General features: G+C 29.3%; 6 protein-coding genes and 1 long non-coding RNA gene across 8 annotated transcripts; 1 reads left to right on the plus strand and 6 right to left on the minus strand.

The window, feature by feature from the left end:
• Positions 1 to 3740: 3740 nt before the first annotated feature.
• LOC123897120 lies at positions 3741 to 5757 on the plus strand. Of its 2 annotated transcripts, XR_006804832.1 has the most exons (4): positions 3741 to 3968; positions 4072 to 4458; positions 4539 to 4643; positions 5522 to 5757. It is a non-coding gene; the product is annotated as an uncharacterized LOC123897120 (long non-coding RNA). The 2 variants fall into 2 exon arrangements; XR_006804830.1 differs by having other exon boundaries at positions 4072 to 4643.
• A 172-nt stretch (positions 5758 to 5929) lies between these two features.
• LOC123897121 (cysteine proteinase inhibitor 5-like) lies at positions 5930 to 6274 on the minus strand. Its single transcript, XM_045947611.1, has one exon. The coding sequence runs from the start codon at positions 6272 to 6274 to the stop codon at positions 5930 to 5932; it is 345 nt and encodes a 114-aa protein (XP_045803567.1).
• Positions 6275 to 8335: 2061 nt separating this feature from the next.
• Positions 8336 to 8749, minus strand: LOC123895889 (cysteine proteinase inhibitor 5-like). The gene has a single exon (XM_045946358.1). The coding sequence runs from the start codon at positions 8747 to 8749 to the stop codon at positions 8336 to 8338; it is 414 nt and encodes a 137-aa protein (XP_045802314.1).
• A 2064-nt stretch (positions 8750 to 10813) lies between these two features.
• Positions 10814 to 11227, minus strand: LOC123895890 (cysteine proteinase inhibitor 5-like). The gene has a single exon (XM_045946359.1). The coding sequence runs from the start codon at positions 11225 to 11227 to the stop codon at positions 10814 to 10816; it is 414 nt and encodes a 137-aa protein (XP_045802315.1).
• A 2043-nt stretch (positions 11228 to 13270) lies between these two features.
• Positions 13271 to 13684, minus strand: LOC123895891 (cysteine proteinase inhibitor 5-like). Its single transcript, XM_045946360.1, has one exon. The coding sequence runs from the start codon at positions 13682 to 13684 to the stop codon at positions 13271 to 13273; it is 414 nt and encodes a 137-aa protein (XP_045802316.1).
• A 2040-nt stretch (positions 13685 to 15724) lies between these two features.
• On the minus strand, positions 15725 to 16138 carry LOC123895892 (cysteine proteinase inhibitor 5-like). Its single transcript, XM_045946361.1, has one exon. The coding sequence runs from the start codon at positions 16136 to 16138 to the stop codon at positions 15725 to 15727; it is 414 nt and encodes a 137-aa protein (XP_045802317.1).
• A 2042-nt stretch (positions 16139 to 18180) lies between these two features.
• Positions 18181 to 18594, minus strand: LOC123895893 (cysteine proteinase inhibitor 5-like). Its single transcript, XM_045946362.1, has one exon. It carries the CDS (start codon positions 18592 to 18594, stop codon positions 18181 to 18183), a length of 414 nt encoding a protein of 137 aa, XP_045802318.1.
• Between the last annotated feature and the right edge of the window lie 1090 nt (positions 18595 to 19684).

A 19684-nucleotide genomic window follows, 5' to 3' on the forward strand; every position in this document is an offset into this window, starting at 1 on the left:
TGTCAGCATATGACTGGGTCTGCCTGATTTTTTCCATTTTATGCTTTAAACTCGATTATTTCGTCGTAAATTAATTTTTTATTTTTTAATTTTTATACCAAAATTCATAATTTTTTTTTCTCTACAAATAGAGACTTGGTTTGTTTGATTTGGACACCGAAAAAAAAAACGCAATTTTTCACTACTTTAAACTCGATTATTTCGTCGTAAATTAATTTTTTTTTAAAATTTTTTATACCAAAATTCATAATTTTTTTTTTCCTACAAATAGAGATTTGGTTCGTTCGATTTGGACACCGAAAAAAAAAACGCAATTTTTCACTACCTTAATCTCATTTTATTGTTTACTAAATACGTTACGTGTGTGTTCTAAACTCAACCAACCCACTGAAACCATTATACCAGGAAAATAGTAGATAATATTCTGGAACTTTTGGTATATTTTATGAAATTTTTGGAGACCTGAAACTATTTTTAGTTAATTAAATGAGATAAAACGATAATTAAAAACTAATGTTTGCTTCTGAAACCATTTATCTGGTACAATGGTTTCAGAGAGTTGTAATCTGAAACCATTTTGCTGGTAGAATGGTTTCAGTAAGTTGATTATTAGTTATTTGCTTCTGAAACCATTTAGCTTGTAGAATGGTTGCACATAGTTGTATTCTGAAACCATTTTACTGGTAGAATGGTTTCAGTGAGTAATTTATTAATTGTGTTTGCTTCTGAAACCATTTATCTGGTACAATGGTTTCAGAGAGTTGTAATCTGAAACCATTTTGCTGGTAGAATGGTTTCAGTAAGTAGATTATTAGTTATTTGCTTCTGAAACCATTTACCTTGTAGAATGGTTGCACATAGTTGTATTCTGAAACCATTTTACTGGTAGAATGGTTTCAGTGAGTAATTATTTAATTGTGTTTGCTTCTGAAACCATTTATCTGGTAGAATGGTTTCAGAGAGTTGTAAACTGAAACCATTTTGCTGGTAAAATGGTTTCAGTAAGTTGATTATTAGTTATTTGATGAGATTAAGGTAGTGAAAAATTGAGTTTTTTGTTTCTGTGTCCAAATCAAACGAACCAAGTCTCTATTTGAAGAGAAAAAAAAATTATGAATTTTGGTATAAAAAATAAAAAATAAAAAATTAATTTACGACGAAATAATCGAGTTTAAAGTAGTGAAAAATTGTGTTTTTTTTTCGGTGTCCAAATCAAACAAACCAAGTCTCTATTTGTAGAGAAAAAAAAATTATGAATTTTGGTATAAAAATTAAAAAATAAAAAATTAATTTACGACGAAATAATCGAGTTTAAAGTATAAAATGGAAAAAAATAGGCGAGCCACCAGGAAGTGACACGTGTCCCATGCAATGCAAAAAAATTTCTCACTCCCCCGCGCGTGTGTTGCACGCGCCTGTTTTTTGTGGCTTACAGCTTGCCACGTGTCCTGGGGGTGGGAAAAGAAATGGGGGTGCGTGTGAAATAGAGGAAAATTACAGAAGTGCCCTTTTTGCTTTATTGTTTCAAAAATTAAAAAAATGGATATTTTTGTCCAACTCAAAAGGTGCACCTTGCTAATTTAGACCCAACTGGGTCTAAATTAGCAGCCCCCATATATATATATATATATATATATATATATATATATATATATATATATATATAATATTTATCATGAATAGCATGTAGTGGTATAACTTTTCCACAGTTTTAATTAATTATCTTTTTGCTCCAAATTGTCCAAAGTCATTTACCGCCTTAAACTCTCTTCGTGACCACCTCTAAACACAAAGTCATATTTAGTTTACGGATCATTTAGTGGCCCAAGCCCATGACACACACACAAAACCCTAATTGTATAATTTCAAAGAAAGGAGCCGTCACATTTTATTTCTCGTCTTCTTCCACTCTTCTTCTTTTCCAGCGACTTCTTCCATTCATCTTCTTTTTCCATCTTTTGTTATACGTTACTTCTTTTTCTGCAATTGTTATTCCTTTGTGATAGCAATAGTGAATCATGGGTGCAAAAAGAAAATTCCAGGGTGTGCAAACAACAAAAATACAAGATTATATGTACAAATTTTAAAATTTCAGGGTGTGCAAACAACAAAAATACAAGATTATATGTACAAATTTTAAAAGTTCAGGGTGTGCAGCTGCACACCCTCAACTGTGTGTAGATCCGACCCTGATCATCATTAACGATGATTTCATCTCAACAAGAAAAGAAGGTGCAAACATGTGTCATAATGATACATGGTAAATTATTTAATATAGAAATAATAATTCAAAAATCGTGTATTTAACTTTTTCAAAAGTCAAATTGTTATATTTTTTAATGGCAAAATTCAACTTTTCAATTTCCTAACATGTGCCATTAGGACACGCATTAGCAACATCCATATAAAGAACCTCTTAAATTAAAAAGGATGGAAAACCCTAAATGTTGCAAAACAAGGACAAAACGATCAATTTAAAAATGTGGAACGTAAAACCTTAGTTTAAATAAAGTAAGGGACCAAAAATACATTTAACGCAAAATAATATTAATACAATGATTATCTGTCAAGTGTTTTTGTTACATTTTTTTGGGTACAATCTTTCAAGTTGTAAAAACTGAAATACTAAAATAAATTTAATATAAGAAAAAGTACAACCATGGTTGTTTATGGATATCATAAACTATATACCAAGAAATTCCATCCTACAATTCTGGCACAGAGAATTTAGTAAAAGCTACTATTAATAAGTATTGAAAACAAGATCAAGTACAATCAATAGCAATGGTGAAAGATTTCAAACTGATAGATAACATAAAATAACGATCCAAAATGATCCACGAGAGAAAAGAGATTTAAGCTAATTTATTCCACATGCACTAACAACCATCTCATGCTTATTTAAAGATATTTGGGATTTGCTTTGTTGATTCTCATTCTTTTTCTTACTTCCACAACTTGTGAAGATCATCTCATCTATCATTTGTCCTTTTCTTCTAGTCCCACGCTCAAAATTGGAATATCCTCATCAATCGTCGGGCTTATGATTAGCTCCCATATGGAATATACATGACAAATAAAAACTTTAGATAAAAGGAGAGTATATGTATTTAAGCCTTTTATAAAAAAGTGTTATTCTCTAAAAGGATAATCGCAAAAAATATATTTAAGCCTTTTAAAAAAAATTACACGGTTAAATAATCTATTTTTCTAAGCCATATAATTCTATTATTTTCAATATAAATTATTTATATATAAAACTAATATGATTAATTGTTATATATGAATAAATATTTATATATTAACTTTGTTATTAACAACAAATGCAGAAAAAATCGTCCTTCACTAAAAATTATTAAAATAAGTAAGTAATATCATAAAAATTGACGGCACCATTGACGACGATGATAAAATAAATTGTCTAAAAACTATTTACACATTGTATGTCTGCGTTTATTTTTTAAGCCATGACAAACGACAAGGCTAAAGTCAAACATATTATCTTTTTTCTTCTTAATTTATTTCACCTTTTGTTTTTTAATTTCAGTTATTTATTCAATAAAAATCCAAATGCAAACATTCTTATGAACTTTCTAGAAAATTATAACCGTAAGAAAAGATTTGCCGTAACATCCCAACTTTGATAAAAGGGAAAATTATTAGTTAGAGTTATAGACTTATGTTTATTAAAGTGCTTCATATATGAAGGTGATTTATGTTAAATGGTAATTGAAGGACAAGTTGGTAATTTGAGCATGAAGAGTATTTAATTGCCTAACCACTCCAAGATCACTCATTTTCTATCCAATTGATTTCTCAGTATCCATTCCAATACTCCCTCTTCTCTCTCACGCCTACTCCCTCACACTCTAACCATTCTCTTCAATTCAAGCTTTGAACTAAGGAAAGGAAGCATGGATTCTTACATGCAATCATGGTAGCAACTTCTCTAGCCATAAGTAAACAAGGTAACAGACTTACCTTTTCCTTTTCTTTAACATAATCCTTGTAATTTCCCTTTTTAATTATTCAACCAAAATCTGATGAGTACTCCATTCCTTTTGAATTGAGAGCTTGTATGTGAGTTATAGTAGCCAAGGAGTCATGGGTTCATGTTTGAAGCTTGAAGTTTTGAGTGGTGACTTTTGAAAGAGATTGTGTTGAATTTCGTTTTTGGATATACTTTCAGAAAAACAGTAAGTACTCCTTCCCTGTAACTCCAATCGAGTTAATTCTTTAAGTTCTGTAAAGCTAACGAATTTACCCTCGTTGGCATATCAAATTTTATCGGATTCGGAGTTACAATGCATTATGTAGGTGATGTTAAAGTTGAAGATAGGAAACAGGATTTCTGCAGAAAATGTGTTTGGACAGTGCTGCACTTAAAGGTTAACTGCGCCCTCTCTATAACTCGGTTTGAGATTCCGTTTGCTTCTATGGATAGCTAACTCGATTACGGTCGGTATGGTTCCGGTTTTGTGAATTTTCAATAAGGGATGAGGTCTGTATGAATTTTTGAAGTTGATACTCCGATGCAGAATTCTGCAGAAAGGTATGGGTACGGGTTTGAAGCATTTCGATTGAAATTATGCATATCGGCGAGCTCTGGAAATGACAATGGTATTGTTCAAGCGTATTTGCAGGTGGGTTCCCTTAGAGCCTTAAACTCTAGTTAGTTTTAGCTCTATTAGTTTCCCCAAATTATGAATCTTGCATGATAACATAAACATTAGGGTGAATTGTGTATGAGAGGAGCTTAATCCCAAAGCTTCTCTCCGTTTTAATTATGTGATATATGTTGTAATGTTCATGGCTAATAAGTAAAGGGATTGTGATAATGATTTTCTGCAAAACGGATGGAAATTGTAAAAACAAAGTAATGAACTGATAGCCTCGCTAAGCGAAATGGTACTTGCTAGGCGAGAATATCAGCTCAGTACTATGTAGAATTTAAAATTATGAACAAACTCACGTTTTTGAATCCCCTACCTTTTTAGTACATTTTCTGTGAATAATACAAGTATAATAATTAATTAAAATGTTAAGTATACGTTAAGTTAAGATAATCAGGATATCAGGACAAGTTAGCTACTCCAGGGAGGGAAATTCATGGGTAGGATAACAATCAGGATTATTAAGTTAAGTTAAGAAAGTCAATCAATTATGGTGGTTACTTATGTACCACGTTATGGGATTCGTTAGAATCCAATCATGTTATGATTGTGAGCTTCAGCCGTGTCGATGTACATTATTATCGCAGACGGACATGTCAGGCCTCTGAGACCGGCTCACCTCAGAGTGTCTTTGTTATGAATAAAACGAACAAGATAAATAATTTGTGTTACACCTTTATGTATTATGTTATGAAATTATGTTATGTAAATCATGTTTAGAGATTGACTATCAAGATCAAAGAACTATTAGTTCGTCAGTTGCCCCGGTGTAGACACCAATAGTAATTGGGTAGTAGGAATCCACTGAGACGAAGTGACTGTCTCATCCCCCACTTATTTGATTTCAGATAAACAGGTTGATCAAGATATCATGGTGTGCAAGCATGAAGTTCAGATACTTGGATTATGCTAGTTGAGCTGACGTCATGTTATCTTATATTTGTATAAGATTTAGTTTCTTTATGTTTTCAGTTGTTAGCTCAATTTAGTATTAATCTCTTGGATTTTGTAATCCTATTTATGTATTCGGACAATATGTAATGAAAATTTAATGTTTCCCGATTCAGTTATGTATACTCTTATCCATATTCTAGATAAATCGATGTGGGGTGTTATATTTACATAGATAGATAATATTTGATTTAGATCCAAAATCTATTATAATGTCTAAAACATTATTTTTTATTTATATATTAATATTAAGTTTACATGTGAATAATACTATAATGACGTAGAATTAACATCATTTTAATCATTTAATCACTAATAGGCACAAAGGAAGTCAAGTTCCTAAAGTGTTGTGATAACTTATCCAACACAGCAATATTATATTTGCTAGAAGCAGAACTGTCGGTAGCTGTAATGTTGAGACAATAGATTATCCCATCGACAATCTTTGTCTCACCGTTGATGACTTTCTCCAACTTTAAGTTCAAACCAGTTCGCTTGTCATGCTCGTCAACAGCGTAGTTAGCGATTTCGGTCACATATGGATCGTTAATATTTTTGATAGGATTCCAAACACCCAAGGTAGCTTGATTTCTCACAGTCGTAGAGGCCAAGAGAACAGAAATAAGAAGCACAACATATTGAAGATTCATGATGCTCAACTCACAAATGTTATCTTTTGAAGCTTCACAAAATGTGTTGGTGTTGATTGACATTGGCATGTTGGGCTCTTATTAATATTGTACACCTGTGTCATTTCATAATTATTTTTCCATTTGACTCATATAAAGTAGCTTAATCATATATTGACTAAAATAATATTGACCAAAAAAAATATTGACCAAAAGAATAAAAATAAGCTAGCAATCAATAATACTTACCATCTAGAATGAAATATAGATATTCGAAATGGAGTCCCAAAAGTTACATGTATTTGGTCTTAATTTTAGTCTAGTGACTAGACTTACATTTAAATGTACAGAGACGAATGAAACGGTAGTTTTATACAAGTATTTGAATTAGTGAAGTGATCGGAGTGCAAGTCCTTGACAATCCAACATTCTACTGGCTAGAATTAAAGAAAGTTTTTGGGATTCATTCTCAAATTTCTGCAAATAACATGTGATGTCATACTAACTAAGTTAGGTGTTTGCTGAAATTAGGTAGGGAGTTTATCAAATCTTATATTCGCATGAGGCTACATCATCATTAACGATGATTTCATCTCAACAAGAAAAGAAGGTGCAAACAAGTGTCATAATAATACATGGTAAATTATTTAATATAGAAATAATAATTCAAAAATCGTGTATTTAACTTTTTCAAAATTCAAATTGTTATATTTTTTAATGGCGAAATTCAACTTTTCAATTTCTTAACATGTGCCGTTAGGACACGCATTAGCAACATCCATATAAAGAACCTCTTAAATTAAAAAGGATGGAAAACCCTAAATGTTGCAAAACAAGGACAAAACGATCAACTTAAAAATGTGGAACGTAAAACCTTAGTTTAAATAAAGTAAGGGACCAAAAATACATTTAACGCAAAATAATATTAATACAATGATTATCTGTCAAGTGTTTTTGTTACATTTTTTTGGGTACAATCTTTCAAGTTGTAAAAACTGAAATACTAAAATAAATTTAATATAAGAAAGACTACAACCGTAGTTGTTTATGGATATCATAAACTATATACCACGAAATTCCATCCTACAATTCTGGCACAGAGAATTTAGTAAAAGCTACTATTAATAAGTATTGAAAACAAGATCAAGTACAATCAATAGCAATGGTGAAAGATTTCAAACTGATAGATAACATAAAATAACGATCCAAAATGATCCACGAGAGAAAAGATATTTCAGCTAATTTATTCCACATGCACTAACAACCATCTCATGCTTATTTAAAGATATTTGGGATTTGCTTTGTTGATTCTCATTCTTTTTCTTACTTCCACAACTTGTGAAGATCGTCTCATCTATCATTTATCCTTTTCTTCTAGTCTCACGCTCAAGATTGGAATATCCTCATCAATCGTCGGGCTTATGATTAGTTCCCATATGGAATATACATAACAAATAAAAACTTTAGATAAAAGAGAGTATATATATTTAAGCCTTTTAAAAAAAATTTCACGGTTAAATAATCTATTTTTCTAAGCCATATAATTCTATTATTTTCAATATAAATTATTTATATATAAAACTAATATGATTAATGGTTATATATGAATAAATATTTATATATTAACTTTGTTATTAAGAACAAATGCAGAAAAAATCGTCCTTCACTAAAAATTATTAAAATAAGTAAGTAATATCACAAAAAATTGACGGCACCATTGACGACAATGATAAAATAAATTTTCTAAAAACTATTTATATATTGTATGTCTACGTTTATTTTCTTAAGCCATGACAAACGACAAGGTTAAAGTCAAACATATTGTCTTTTTTCTTCTTAATTTATTTCCCCTTTTGTTTTCTAATTTCAGTTATTTATTCAATAAAAATCCAAATGCAAACATTCATATGAACTTTCTAGAAAATTATAACGGTAAGAAAAGATATACATAGATAGATAATATTTGATTTAGATCCAAAATCTATTATAATGTCTAAAACATTATTTTTTATTTATATATTAATATTAAGTTTACATGTGAATAATACTATAATGACGTAGAATTATCATCATTTTAATCATTTAATCACTAATAGGCACAAAGGAAGTCAGGTTCCTAAAGTGTTGTGATAACTTATCCAACACAACAATATTATATTTGCTAGAAGCAGAACTGTCGGTAGCTGTAATGTTGAGGCAATAGATTATCGCATCAACAATCTTTGTCTCACCGCTGATGACTTTCTCCAACTTTAGGTTCAAACCAGTTCGTTTGTCATGCTCGTCAACAGCATAGTTAGCGATTTCGGTCACATATGGATCGTTAATATTTTTGATAGGTTTCCAAACCCCCAAGGTAGCTTGATTTCTCACAGTCGTAGAGGCCAATAGAACAAAAATAAGAAGCACAACATATCGAAGATTCATGATGCTCAACTCACAAATGTTATCTTTTGAAGCTTCACAAAATGTGTTGGTGTTGATTGACATTGGCATGTTGGGCTCTTATTTATATTGTACACATGTGTCATTTCATAATTATTTTTCCATTTGACTCATATAAAGTAGCTTAACAAAAAATAACTTTTCCATTTGAATCATATATTGACTAAAATAATCTTGACCAAAAAAAATATTGACCAAAAGAATAAAAATAAGCTAGCAATCAATAATACTTACCATCTAGAATGAAATATAGATATTTGAAATGGAGTCCCAAAAGTTACATGTATTTGGTCTTAATTTTAGTCTAGTGACTAGACTTACATTTAAATGTATAGAGACGAATGAAACAGTAGTTTTATACAAGTATTTGAATTAGTGAAGTAATCAGAGTGCAAGTCCTTGACAATCCAACATTCTACTGGCTAGAATTAAAGAAAGTTTTTGGGATTCAGTCTCAAATTTCTGCAAATAAAATGTGATGTCCATACTAACTAACTTAGGTGTTTGCTGAAATTAGGTAGGGAGTTTAACAAATCTTATATTCGCATGAGGCTACATCATCATTAACGATGATTTCATCTCAACAAGAAAAGAAGGTGCAAACATGTGTCATAATGATACATGGTAAATTATTTAATATAGAAATAATAATTCAAAAATCGTGTACTTAACTTTTTCAAAAGTCAAATTGTTATATTTTTTAATGGCAAAATTCAACTTTTCAATTTCTTAACATGTGCACTTAGGACACGCATTAACAACATCCATATAAAGAACCTCTTAAATTAAAAAGGATGGAAAACCCTAAATGTTGCAAAACAAGGACAAAACGATCAATTTAAAAATGTGGAACGTAAAACCTTAGTTTAAATAAAGTAAGGGACCAAAAATACATTTAACGCAAAATAATATTAATACAATGATTATCTGTCAAGTGTTTTTGTTACATTTTTTTGGGTACAATCTTTCAAGTTGTAAAAACTGAAATACTAAAATAAATTTAATATAAGTACAACCGTGGTTGTTTATGGATATCATAAACTATATACCACGAAATTCCATCCTACAATTCTGGCATAGAGAATTTAGTAAAAGCTACTATTAATAAGTATTGAAACCAAGATCAAGTACAATCAATAGCAATGGTGAAAGATTTCAAACTGATAGATAACATAAAATATCAATCCAAAATGATCCACGAGAGAAAAGAGATTTCAGCTAATTTATTCCACATGCACTAACAACCATCTCATGCTTATTTAAAGATATTTGGGATTTGCTTTGTTGATTCTCATTCTTTTTCTTACTTCCACAACTTGTGAAGATCGTCTCATCTATCATTTGTCCTTTTCTTCTAGTCTCACGCTCAAGATTGGAATATCCTCATCAATCGTCGGGCTTATGATTAGCTCCCATATGGAATATACATGACAAATAAAAACTTTAGATAAAAGAGAGTATATATATTTAAGCCTTTTAAAAAAAAGTGTTATTCTCTAAAAGAATAATCGCAAAAAATATATTTAAGCCTTTTAAAAAAAATTACACGGTTAAATAATCTATTTTTTAAGCCATATAATTCTATTATTTTCAATATAAATTATTTATATATAAAACTAATATGATTAATGGTTATATATGAATAAATATTTATATATTAAATTTGTTATTAAGAACAAATGCAGAAAAAATCGTCCTTCACTAAAAATTATTAAAATAAGTAAGTAATTTCATAAAAATTGACGGCACCATTGCGACAATGATAAAATAAATTGTCTAAAAACTATTTACACATTGTATGTCTGCGTTTATTTTCTTAAGCCATGACAAACGACAAGGCTAAAGTCAAATATATTGTCTTTTTTCTTCTTAATTTATTTCCCCTTTTGTTTTTTAATTTCAGTTATTTATTCAATAAAAATCCAAATGCAAACATTCATATGAACTTTCTAGAAAATTATAACCGTAAGAAAATATATACATAGATAGATAATATTTGATTTAGATCCAAAATCTATTATAATGTCTAAAACATTATTTTTTATTTATATATTAATATTAAGTTTACATGTGAATAATACTATAATGACGTAGAATTATCATCATTTTAATCATTTAATCACTAATAGGCACAAAGGAAGTCAGGTTCCTAAAGTGTTGTGATAACTTATCCAACACAGCAATATTATATTTGCTAGAAGCAGAATTGTCGGTAGCTGTAATGTTGAGGCAATAGATTATCCCATCAACAATCTTTGTCTCACCGCTGATGACTTTCTCCAACTTTAGGTTCAAACCAGTTCGTTTGTCATGCTCGTCAACAGCGTAGTTAGCGATTTCGGTCACATATGGATCGTTAATATTTTTGATAGGATTCCAAACCCCCAAGGTAGCTTGATTTCTCACAGTCGTAGAGGCCAAGAGAACAAAAATAAGAAGCACAACATATCGAAGATTCATGATGCTCAACTCACAAATGTTATCTTTTGAAGCTTCACAAAATGTGTTGGTGTTGATTGACATTGGCATGTTGGGCTCTTATTTATATTGTACACATGTGTCATTTCATAATTATTTTTCCATTTGACTCATATAAATTAGCTTAATCATATATTGACTAAAATAATCTTGACCAAAAAAAATATTGACCAAAAGAATAAAAATAAGCTAGCAATCAATAATACTTACCATCTAGAATGAAATATAGATATTCGAAATGGAGTCCCAAAAGTTACATCTATTTGGTCTTAATTTTAGTCTAGTGACTAGACTTACATTTAAATGTACAGAGACGAATGAAACGGTAGTTTTATACAAGTATTTGAATTAGTGAAGTAATCAGAGTGCAAGTCCTTGACAATCCAACATTTTACTGGCTAGAATTAAAGAAAGTTTTTGGGATTCAGTCTCAAATTTCTGCAAATAAAATGTGATGTCCATACTAACTAACTTAGGTGTTTGCTGAAATTAGGTAGGGAGTTTAACAAATCTTATATTCGCATGAGGCTACATCATCATTAACGATGATTTCATCTCAACAAGAAAAAAAGGTGCAAACATGTGTCATAATGATACATGGTAAATTATTTAATATAGAAATAATAATTCAAAAATCGTGTATTTAACTTTTTCAAAAGTCAAATTGTTATATTTTTTAATGGCAAAATTCAACTTTTCAATTTCTTAACATGTGCCGTTAGGACACGCATTAGCAACATCCATATAAAGAACCTCTTAAATTAAAAAGGATGGAAAACCCTAAATGTTGCAAAACAAGGAGAAAACGATCAATTTAAAAATGTGGAACGTAAAACCTTAGTTTAAATAAAGTAAGGGACCAAAAATACATTTAACGCAAAATAATATTAATACAACGATTATCTGTCAAGTGTTTTTGTTACATTTTTTTGGGTACAATCTTTCAAGTTGTAAAAACTGAAATACTAAAATAAATTTAATATAAGTACAACCGTGGTTGTTTATGGATATCATAAACTATATACCACGAAATTCCATCCTACAATTCTGGCATAGAGAATTTAGTAAAAGCTACTATTAATAAGTATTGAAACCAAGATCAAGTACAATCAATAGCAATGGTGAAAGATTTCAAACTGATAGATAACATAAAATATCAATCCAAAATGATCCACGAGAGAAAAGAGATTTCAGCTAATTTATTCCACATGCACTAACAACCATCTCATGCTTATTTAAAGATATTTGGGATTTGCTTTGTTGATTCTCATTCTTTTTCTTACTTCCACAACTTGTGAAGATCGTCTCATCTATCATTTGTCCTTTTCTTCTAGTCTCACGCTCAAGATTGGAATATCCTCATCAATCGTCGGGCTTATGATTAGCTCCCATATGTAATATACATGACAAATAAAAACTTTAGATAAAAGAGAGTATATATATTTAAGCCTTTTAAAAAAAAAAAGTGTTATTCTCTAAAAGAATAATCGCAAAAAATATATTTAAGCCTTTTAAAAAAAATTACACGGTTAAATAATCTATTTTTTAAGCCATATAATTCTATTATTTTCAATATAAATTATTTATATATAAAACTAATATGATTAATGGTTATATATGAATAAATATTTATATATTAAATTTGTTATTAAGAACAAATGCAGAAAAAATCGTCCTTCACTAAAAATTATTAAAATAAGTAAGTAATTTCATAAAAATTGACGGCACCATTGCGACAATGATAAAATAAATTGTCTAAAAACTATTTACACATTGTATGTCTGCGTTTATTTTCTTAAGCCATGACAAACGACAAGGCTAAAGTCAAATATATTGTCTTTTTTCTTCTTAATTTATTTCCCCTTTTGTTTTTTAATTTCAGTTATTTATTCAATAAAAATCCAAATGCAAACATTCATATGAACTTTCTAGAAAATTATAACCGTAAGAAAAGATATACATAGATAGATAATATTTGATTTAGATCCAAAATCTATTATAATGTCTAAAACATTATTTTTTATTTATATATTAATATTAAGTTTACATGTGAATAATACTATAATGACGTAGAATTATCATCATTTTAATCATTTAATCACTAATAGGCACAAAGGAAGTCAGGTTCCTAAAGTGTTGTGATAACTTATCCAACACAGCAATATTATATTTGCTAGAAGCAGAATTGTCGGTAGCTGTAATGTTGAGGCAATAGATTATCCCATCAACAATCTTTGTCTCACCGCTGATGACTTTCTCCAACTTTAGGTTCAAACCAGTTCGTTTGTCATGCTCGTCAACAGCGTAGTTAGCGATTTCGGTCACATATGGATCGTTAATATTTTTGATAGGATTCCAAACCCCCAAGGTAGCTTGATTTCTCACAGTCGTAGAGGCCAAGAGAACAAAAATAAGAAGCACAACATATCGAAGATTCATGATGCTCAACTCACAAATGTTATCTTTTGAAGCTTCACAAAATGTGTTGGTGTTGATTGACATTGGCATGTTGGGCTCTTATTTATATTGTACACATGTGTCATTTCATAATTATTTTTCCATTTGACTCATATAAAGTAGCTTAATCATATATTGACTAAAATAATCTTGACCAAAAAAAATATTGACCAAAAGAATAAAAATAAGCTAGCAATCAATAATACTTACCATCTAGAATGAAATATAGATATTCGAAATGGAGTCCCAAAAGTTACATCTATTTGGTCTTAATTTTAGTCTAGTGACTAGACTTACATTTAAATGTACAGAGACGAATGAAACGGTAGTTTTATACAAGTATTTGAATTAGTGAAGTAATCAGAGTGCAAGTCCTTGACAATCCAACATTTTACTGGCTAGAATTAAAGAAAGTTTTTGGGATTCAGTCTCAAATTTCTGCAAATAAAATGTGATGTCCATACTAACTAACTTAGGTGTTTGCTGAAATTAGGTAGGGAGTTTAACAAATCTTATATTCGCATGAGGCTACATCATCATTAACGATGATTTCATCTCAACAAGAAAAAAAGGTGCAAACATGTGTCATAATGATACATGGTAAATTATTTAATATAGAAATAATAATTCAAAAATCGTGTATTTAACTTTTTCAAAAGTCAAATTGTTATATTTTTTAATGGCAAAATTCAACTTTTCAATTTCTTAACATGTGCCCTTAGGACACGCATTAGCAACATCCATATAAAGAACCTCTTAAATTAAAAAGGATGGAAAACCCTAAATGTTGCAAAACAAGGAGAAAACGATCAATTTAAAAATGTGGAACGTAAAACCTTAGTTGAAATAAAGTAAGGGACCAAAAATACATTTAACGCAAAATAATATTAATACAACGATTATCTGTCAAGTGTTTTTGTTACATTTTTTTGGGTACAATCTTTCAAGTTGTAAAAACTGAAATACTAAAATAAATTTAATATAAGTACAACCGTGGTTGTTTATGGATATCATAAACTATATACCACGAAATTCCATCCTACAATTCTGGCATAGAGAATTTAGTAAAAGCTACTATTAATAAGTATTGAAACCAAGATCAAGTACAATCAATAGCAATGGTGAAAGATTTCAAACTGATAGATAACATAAAATATCAATCCAAAATGATCCACGAGAGAAAAGAGATTTCAGCTAATTTATTCCACATGCACTAACAACCATCTCATGCTTATTTAAAGATATTTGGGATTTGCTTTGTTGATTCTCATTCTTTTTCTTACTTCCACAACTTGTGAAGATCGTCTCATCTATCATTTGTCCTTTTCTTCTAGTCTCACGCTCAAGATTGGAATATCCTCATCAATCGTCGGGCTTATGATTAGCTCCCATATGGAATATACATGACAAATAAAAACTTTAGATAAAAGAGAGTATATATATTTAAGCCTTTTAAAAAAAAGTGTTATTCTCTAAAAGAATAATCGCAAAAAATATATTTAAGCCTTTTAAAAAAAATTACACGGTTAAATAATCTATTTTTTAAGCCATATAATTCTATTATTTTCAATATAAATTATTTATATATAAAACTAATATGATTAATGGTTATATATGAATAAATATTTATATATTAAATTTGTTATTAAGAACAAATGCAGAAAAAATCGTCCTTCACTAAAAATTATTAAAATAAGTAAGTAATTTCATAAAAATTGACGGCACCATTGCGACAATGATAAAATAAATTGTCTAAAAACTATTTACACATTGTATGTCTGCGTTTATTTTCTTAAGCCATGACAAACGACAAGGCTAAAGTCAAATATATTGTCTTTTTTCTTCTTAATTTATTTCCCCTTTTGTTTTTTAATTTCAGTTATTTATTCAATAAAAATCCAAATGCAAACATTCATATGAACTTTCTAGAAAATTATAACCGTAAGAAAAGATATACATAGATAGATAATATTTGATTTAGATCCAAAATCTATTATAATGTCTAAAACATTATTTTTTATTTATATATTAATATTAAGTTTACATGTGAATAATACTATAATGACGTAGAATTATCATCATTTTAATCATTTAATCACTAATAGGCACAAAGGAAGTCAGGTTCCTAAAGTGTTGTGATAACTTATCCAACACAGCAATATTATATTTGCTAGAAGCAGAATTGTCGGTAGCTGTAATGTTGAGGCAATAGATTATCCCATCAACAATCTTTGTCTCACCGCTGATGACTTTCTCCAACTTTAGGTTCAAACCAGTTCGTTTGTCATGCTCGTCAACAGCGTAGTTAGCGATTTCGGTCACATATGGATCGTTAATATTTTTGATAGGATTCCAAACCCCCAAGGTAGCTTGATTTCTCACAGTCGTAGAGGCCAAGAGAACAAAAATAAGAAGCACAACATATCGAAGATTCATGATGCTCAACTCACAAATGTTATCTTTTGAAGCTTCACAAAATGTGTTGGTGTTGATTGACATTGGCATGTTGGGCTCTTATTTATATTGTACACATGTGTCATTTCATAATTATTTTTCCATTTGACTCATATAAAGTAGCTTAATCATATATTGACTAAAATAATCTTGACCAAAAAAAATATTGACCAAAAGAATAAAAATAAGCTAGCAATCAATAATACTTACCATCTAGAATGAAATATAGATATTCGAAATGGAGTCCCAAAAGTTACATCTATTTGGTCTTAATTTTAGTCTAGTGACTAGACTTACATTTAAATGTACAGAGACGAATGAAACGGTAGTTTTATACAAGTATTTGAATTAGTGAAGTAATCAGAGTGCAAGTCCTTGACAATCCAACATTTTACTGGCTAGAATTAAAGAAAGTTTTTGGGATTCAGTCTCAAATTTCTGCAAATAAAATGTGATGTCCATACTAACTAACTTAGGTGTTTGCTGAAATTAGGTAGGGAGTTTAACAAATCTTATATTCGCATGAGGCTACATCATCATTAACGATGATTTCATCTCAACAAGAAAAAAAGGTGCAAACATGTGTCATAATGATACATGGTAAATTATTTAATATAGAAATAATAATTCAAAAATCGTGTATTTAACTTTTTCAAAAGTCAAATTGTTATATTTTTTAATGGCAAAATTCAACTTTTCAATTTCTTAACATGTGCCCTTAGGACACGCATTAGCAACATCCATATAAAGAACCTCTTAAATTAAAAAGGATGGAAAACCCTAAATGTTGCAAAACAAGGAGAAAACGATCAATTTAAAAATGTGGAACGTAAAACCTTAGTTGAAATAAAGTAAGGGACCAAAAATACATTTAACGCAAAATAATATTAATACAACGATTATCTGTCAAGTGTTTTTGTTACATTTTTTTGGGTACAATCTTTCAAGTTGTAAAAACTGAAATACTAAAATAAATTTAATATAAGTACAACCGTGGTTGTTTATGGATATCATAAACTATATACCACGAAATTCCATCCTACAATTCTGGCATAGAGAATTTAGTAAAAGCTACTATTAATAAGTATTGAAACCAAGATCAAGTACAATCAATAGCAATGGTGAAAGATTTCAAACTGATAGATAACATAAAATATCAATCCAAAATGATCCACGAGAGAAAAGAGATTTCAGCTAATTTATTCCACATGCACTAACAACCATCTCATGCTTATTTAAAGATATTTGGGATTTGCTTTGTTGATTCTCATTCTTTTTCTTACTTCCACAACTTGTGAAGATCGTCTCATCTATCATTTGTCCTTTTCTTCTAGTCTCACGCTCAAGATTGGAATATCCTCATCAATCGTCGGGCTTATGATTAGCTCCCATATGGAATATACATGACAAATAAAAACTTTAGATAAAAGAGAGTATATATATTTAAGCCTTTTAAAAAAAAAAGTGTTATTCTCTAAAAGAATAATCGCAAAAAATATATTTAAGCCTTTTAAAAAAAATTACACGGTTAAATAATCTATTTTTTAAGCCATATAATTCTATTATTTTCAATATAAATTATTTATATATAAAACTAATATGATTAATGGTTATATATGAATAAATATTTATATATTAAATTTGTTATTAAGAACAAATGCAGAAAAAATCGTCCTTCACTAAAAATTATTAAAATAAGTAAGTAATTTCATAAAAATTGACGGCACCATTGCGACAATGATAAAATAAATTGTCTGAAAACTATTTACACATTGTATGTCTGCGTTTATTTTCTTAAGCCATGACAAACGACAAGGCTAAAGTCAAATATATTGTCTTTTTTCTTCTTAATTTATTTCCCCTTTTGTTTTTTAATTTCAGTTATTTATTCAATAAAAATCCAAATGCAAACATTCATATGAACTTTCTAGAAAATTATAACCGTAAGAAAAGATATACATAGATAGATAATATTTGATTTAGATCCAAAATCTATTATAATGTCTAAAACATTATTTTTTATTTATATATTAATATTAAGTTTACATGTGAATAATACTATAATGACGTAGAATTATCATCATTTTAATCATTTAATCACTAATAGGCACAAAGGAAGTCAGGTTCCTAAAGTGTTGTGATAACTTATCCAACACAGCAATATTATATTTGCTAGAAGCAGAATTGTCGGTAGCTGTAATGTTGAGGCAATAGATTATCCCATCAACAATCTTTGTCTCACCGCTGATGACTTTCTCCAACTTTAGGTTCAAACCAGTTCGTTTGTCATGCTCGTCAACAGCGTAGTTAGCGATTTCGGTCACATATGGATCGTTAATATTTTTGATAGGATTCCAAACCCCCAAGGTAGCTTGATTTCTCACAGTCGTAGAGGCCAAGAGAACAAAAATAAGAAGCACAACATATCGAAGATTCATGATGCTCAACTCACAAATGTTATCTTTTGAAGCTTCACAAAATGTGTTGGTGTTGATTGACATTGGCATGTTAGGCTCTTATTTATATTGTACACATGTGTCATTTCATAATTATTTTTCCATTTGACTCATATAAAGTAGCTTAATCATATATTGACTAAAATAATCTTGACCAAAAAAAATATTGACCAAAAGAATAAAAATAAGCTAGCAATCAATAATACTTACCATCTAGAATGAAATATAGATATTCGAAATGGAGTCCCAAAAGTTACATCTATTTGGTCTTAATTTTAGTCTAGTGACTAGACTTACATTTAAATGTACAGAGACGAATGAAACGGTAGTTTTATACAAGTATTTGAATTAGTGAAGTAATCAGAGTGCAAGTCCTTGACAATCCAACATTTTACTGGCTAGAATTAAAGAAAGTTTTTGGGATTCAGTCTCAAATTTCTGCAAATAAAATGTGATGTCCATACTAACTAACTTAGGTGTTTGCTGAAATTAGGTAGGGAGTTTAACAAATCTTATATTCGCATGAGGCTACATCATCATTAACGATGATTTCATCTCAACAAGAAAAAAAGGTGCAAACATGTGTCATAATGATACATGGTAAATTATTTAATATAGAAATAATAATTCAAAAATCGTGTATTTAACTTTTTCAAAAGTCAAATTGTTATATTTTTTAATGGCAAAATTCAACTTTTCAATTTCTTAACATGTGCCCTTAGGACACGCATTAGCAACATCCATATAAAGAACCTCTTAAATTAAAAAGGATGGAAAACCCTAAATGTTGCAAAACAAGGAGAAAACGATCAATTTAAAAATGTGGAACGTAAAACCTTAGTTGAAATAAAGTAAGGGACCAAAAATACATTTAACGCAAAATAATATTAATACAACGATTATCTGTCAAGTGTTTTTGTTACATTTTTTTGGGTACAATCTTTCAAGTTGTAAAAACTGAAATACTAAAATAAATTTAATATAAGTACAACCGTGGTTGTTTATGGATATCATAAACTATATACCACGAAATTCCATCCTACAATTCTGGCATAGAGAATTTAGTAAAAGCTACTATTAATAAGTATTGAAACCAAGATCAAGTACAATCAATAGCAATGGTGAAAGATTTTAAACTGAT

This window comes from Trifolium pratense, linkage group LG7, assembly GCF_020283565.1.
Source record: "Trifolium pratense cultivar HEN17-A07 linkage group LG7, ARS_RC_1.1, whole genome shotgun sequence".
NCBI lineage: Eukaryota > Viridiplantae > Streptophyta > Magnoliopsida > Fabales > Fabaceae > Trifolium > Trifolium pratense.

What these genes read in the sequence shown, in the direction of transcription:
- LOC123897121 (XM_045947611.1), bottom strand. Translation starts at nt 6,274, where the DNA reads ATGAATCTTCAATATGTTGTGCTTCTTATTTCTGTTCTCTTGGCCTCT.
- LOC123895889 (XM_045946358.1), bottom strand. Translation starts at nt 8,749, where the DNA reads ATGCCAATGTCAATCAACACCAACACATTTTGTGAAGCTTCAAAAGAT.
- LOC123895890 (XM_045946359.1), bottom strand. Translation starts at nt 11,227, where the DNA reads ATGCCAATGTCAATCAACACCAACACATTTTGTGAAGCTTCAAAAGAT.
- LOC123895891 (XM_045946360.1), bottom strand. Translation starts at nt 13,684, where the DNA reads ATGCCAATGTCAATCAACACCAACACATTTTGTGAAGCTTCAAAAGAT.
- LOC123895892 (XM_045946361.1), bottom strand. Translation starts at nt 16,138, where the DNA reads ATGCCAATGTCAATCAACACCAACACATTTTGTGAAGCTTCAAAAGAT.
- LOC123895893 (XM_045946362.1), bottom strand. Translation starts at nt 18,594, where the DNA reads ATGCCAATGTCAATCAACACCAACACATTTTGTGAAGCTTCAAAAGAT.